We start from the raw sequence: 2,500 nt of genomic DNA on the forward strand, positions 1-2,500 counted from the left end.
AGCCTCATCACTAAAATATCACTCCACCGGCCGCTCTGTTCAGCAGAGAACAGCAGCCTCATCACTAAAATATCACTCCACCGGCCGCTCTGTTCAGCTGAGAACAGCAGTGACCAAAATTCTGCAGGCAACATGGCCAACTATATTGCAAGTAACCCCACAGAACTTCTAAAACTAATAACTTGGCCAATAAGTATATAACACACAAAATAAAACAAACAGTAATGTCTTCATTTGATGTTGAATGCATAGGACATGTAACTGGTTCATTAAACTCACATTCCAGGAATATTGTATTTACCGCACTGCTCCTAAGTGTAAGTGGCTCGCGCACTTACGAATTATCGATCTAAAATCCCCCAGGAGGCTAAACCTTTTTACCTCCATCCAAAGAGAGGAAACAAGTTAGGAGAGGTGTGCTACTCTTTGGAGCCAATGGGTGTAAATTACCTGGGTTCTATGCTAGCACGTATCTCCAAAGAAGCAGGCACATCAGTGATTTACACGAATCACAGCATCAGGAGCACTACCATCCAGAAGCTGGCTGAGGGCGGAATGGAAGCCAGAGAATTAATGTCCGTTAGCGGACATAAATCCAAGATTTCTTTACAGAGCTATTGGGCACCTTGTCTTGATAATCACACAAGGTGGAGCAATATATTGTGTGAGAGCCGTGGAAACGTCATGCCTTTGCAGCCCAGCCCCTCAAACCGCTCTACAGCCTCACCTGCTAAACAGCAGAGGTCCAGCATGGACTTTATGGATAGCTGTTTCACCACTTGTTCTTTTAACAGGAGTATGCAATTCAATTTCTACAAGAAATAGCAACTGAAACCCTGGAATAGCCTGGTGTCATTGTGAAAAATAAAAGAAAAAAGTAAAAGAAAAGAAAATAGCCTACATGTGAAGTTCAACGACGCAGTTGCTAATCTGTTAATTATTTTATTTTCGCCAGTCACAACAAATATTGAGTTAATGGGTCAGTTTTGTGTTTACATGTGTGGTAGCCTATTTAGTCGGCTGGCTCAGCCTGGCAGAGTCCACGGGAACTATTTCTTGTCTCGGACTAACACACTCGGCAAAACTTTGTTATTTTGAGAGGAAATGGCCCCAAAATATGACCACCTTTTGTTTATAGCTTGTATTTTGTTGGTAACTGTTGTATAATCACAATATTACACTCGAGGGTGTACTTTACCGTGGTTATTGGTACTTCAGTGACGCGTCCTGTTGCATCACCGTCGTGCCAATAACCACGGTAAAGTAAACCCTCTCATGTAATATTGCTTAATTCAAGGTCCCCACCTGACAGAGATGATATGCTAAACAAATAAAAACATGGATGAAGGCTCTTTTTTAAACAGTTGGACATGACTCTGCAGTGATAGTCTGGATTAGAACTTGTTGCTGAAACACATCTAAATAAAACAAATAAAAAACATGGAGGAGGCTTCAGGTACCTAAAGTTGGCAGCCTGGGTCTTCCTTATAAATAAGGATTTGAAAAGGACGAGAACAACGACTGTGCAGGGACCCATCATGCCTGTGTTCCCAAAACATGAGGCCCCAAAACACTCTGCCACCGCACACACACACACACACACACACACACACACACACACACACACACACACACACACACACACACACACACACACACACACACACACACACACACACACGGTAGCTGGTGAGATGAACCCAGGATCTTCATGCTGTGAGGCAACAGCGCCACCTTGCTGCCCTCCACCACCATCCATCAGTGAGAAAAGTAGCCATTGATGTGGTTGAGGATTAAAGGCTCCTCCAGTCAGTTTTCCTGCCTGTAGAAGCGTTGGTGTTCTATGAAAACCTTCTAATATCTATCTCGTATAGTCACACCTCATCTCATTTGACCAAAGAACTGACATTGAGAAGAACAAAAGGCTAATAGCTTGTTCCACTGCAACATATTATGTGTAATATTATGTGCTCTGAACGTTCTGTTTAATTACCACATGAATTATCATATTTTAAATTCCTTCATTGCCTCCAACACTCTCCCATCAAAGTTTGACCTCCATAGATGATGGAGGCCATTTTCGAGCCATTTGGAGCCCTGTGTCTTTAAAACGATGGAGAATAAATATCATCACCAAAGTTCATCTTCATTCATTTGAAGAGACCAGGAATGTGTGAAAACAATAGGAAGACAATGTGAGTCCTAAGCCTGATTTCAGATGAAATTACTCTATATAGACGTCCTCAAATTAACTTTCACCACAATATTCATGTCAGCACATCATTAAAAAATGCTGTCTGACCTCAGAGTCTCCAGTCTGCAGTGTGGACTCTCCAGAAGATCAGACAGGTGCTTCACTGCTGAATACAGCTTGTTGTAACCCAGGTTCAGCTCTCTCAGATGGGAGGAGGGGTTGGACTTCAGAGCTGAGGCCAGAGAAGCACAGCTGCTCCCTGACAAGCTGCAGTACTCCAATCTGAATAAAGAATAAAACATGTAG

General features: G+C 42.7%; 1 protein-coding gene across 1 annotated transcript in view; it reads right to left on the bottom strand.

The window, feature by feature from the left end:
* Nucleotides 1–2,500, bottom strand: part of LOC310770780 (NLR family CARD domain-containing protein 3-like) — a gene marked incomplete at its 3' end in the record, with an annotated part of 51,332 nt that overhangs the window by 34,353 nt on the left and 14,479 nt on the right. Inside the window, exon 5 of the mRNA XM_083663486.1 lies at nucleotides 2,303–2,476. Coding sequence (XP_083519612.1) covers nucleotides 2,303–2,476 — 174 coding nt within the window. The remainder of the gene's footprint in view (nucleotides 1–2,302; nucleotides 2,477–2,500) is intronic.

Source organism: Poromitra crassiceps (assembly GCF_964638095.1).
Source record: "Poromitra crassiceps genome assembly, contig: HAP1_SCAFFOLD_225, whole genome shotgun sequence".
NCBI classification, from domain to species: domain Eukaryota; kingdom Metazoa; phylum Chordata; class Actinopteri; order Beryciformes; family Melamphaidae; genus Poromitra; species Poromitra crassiceps.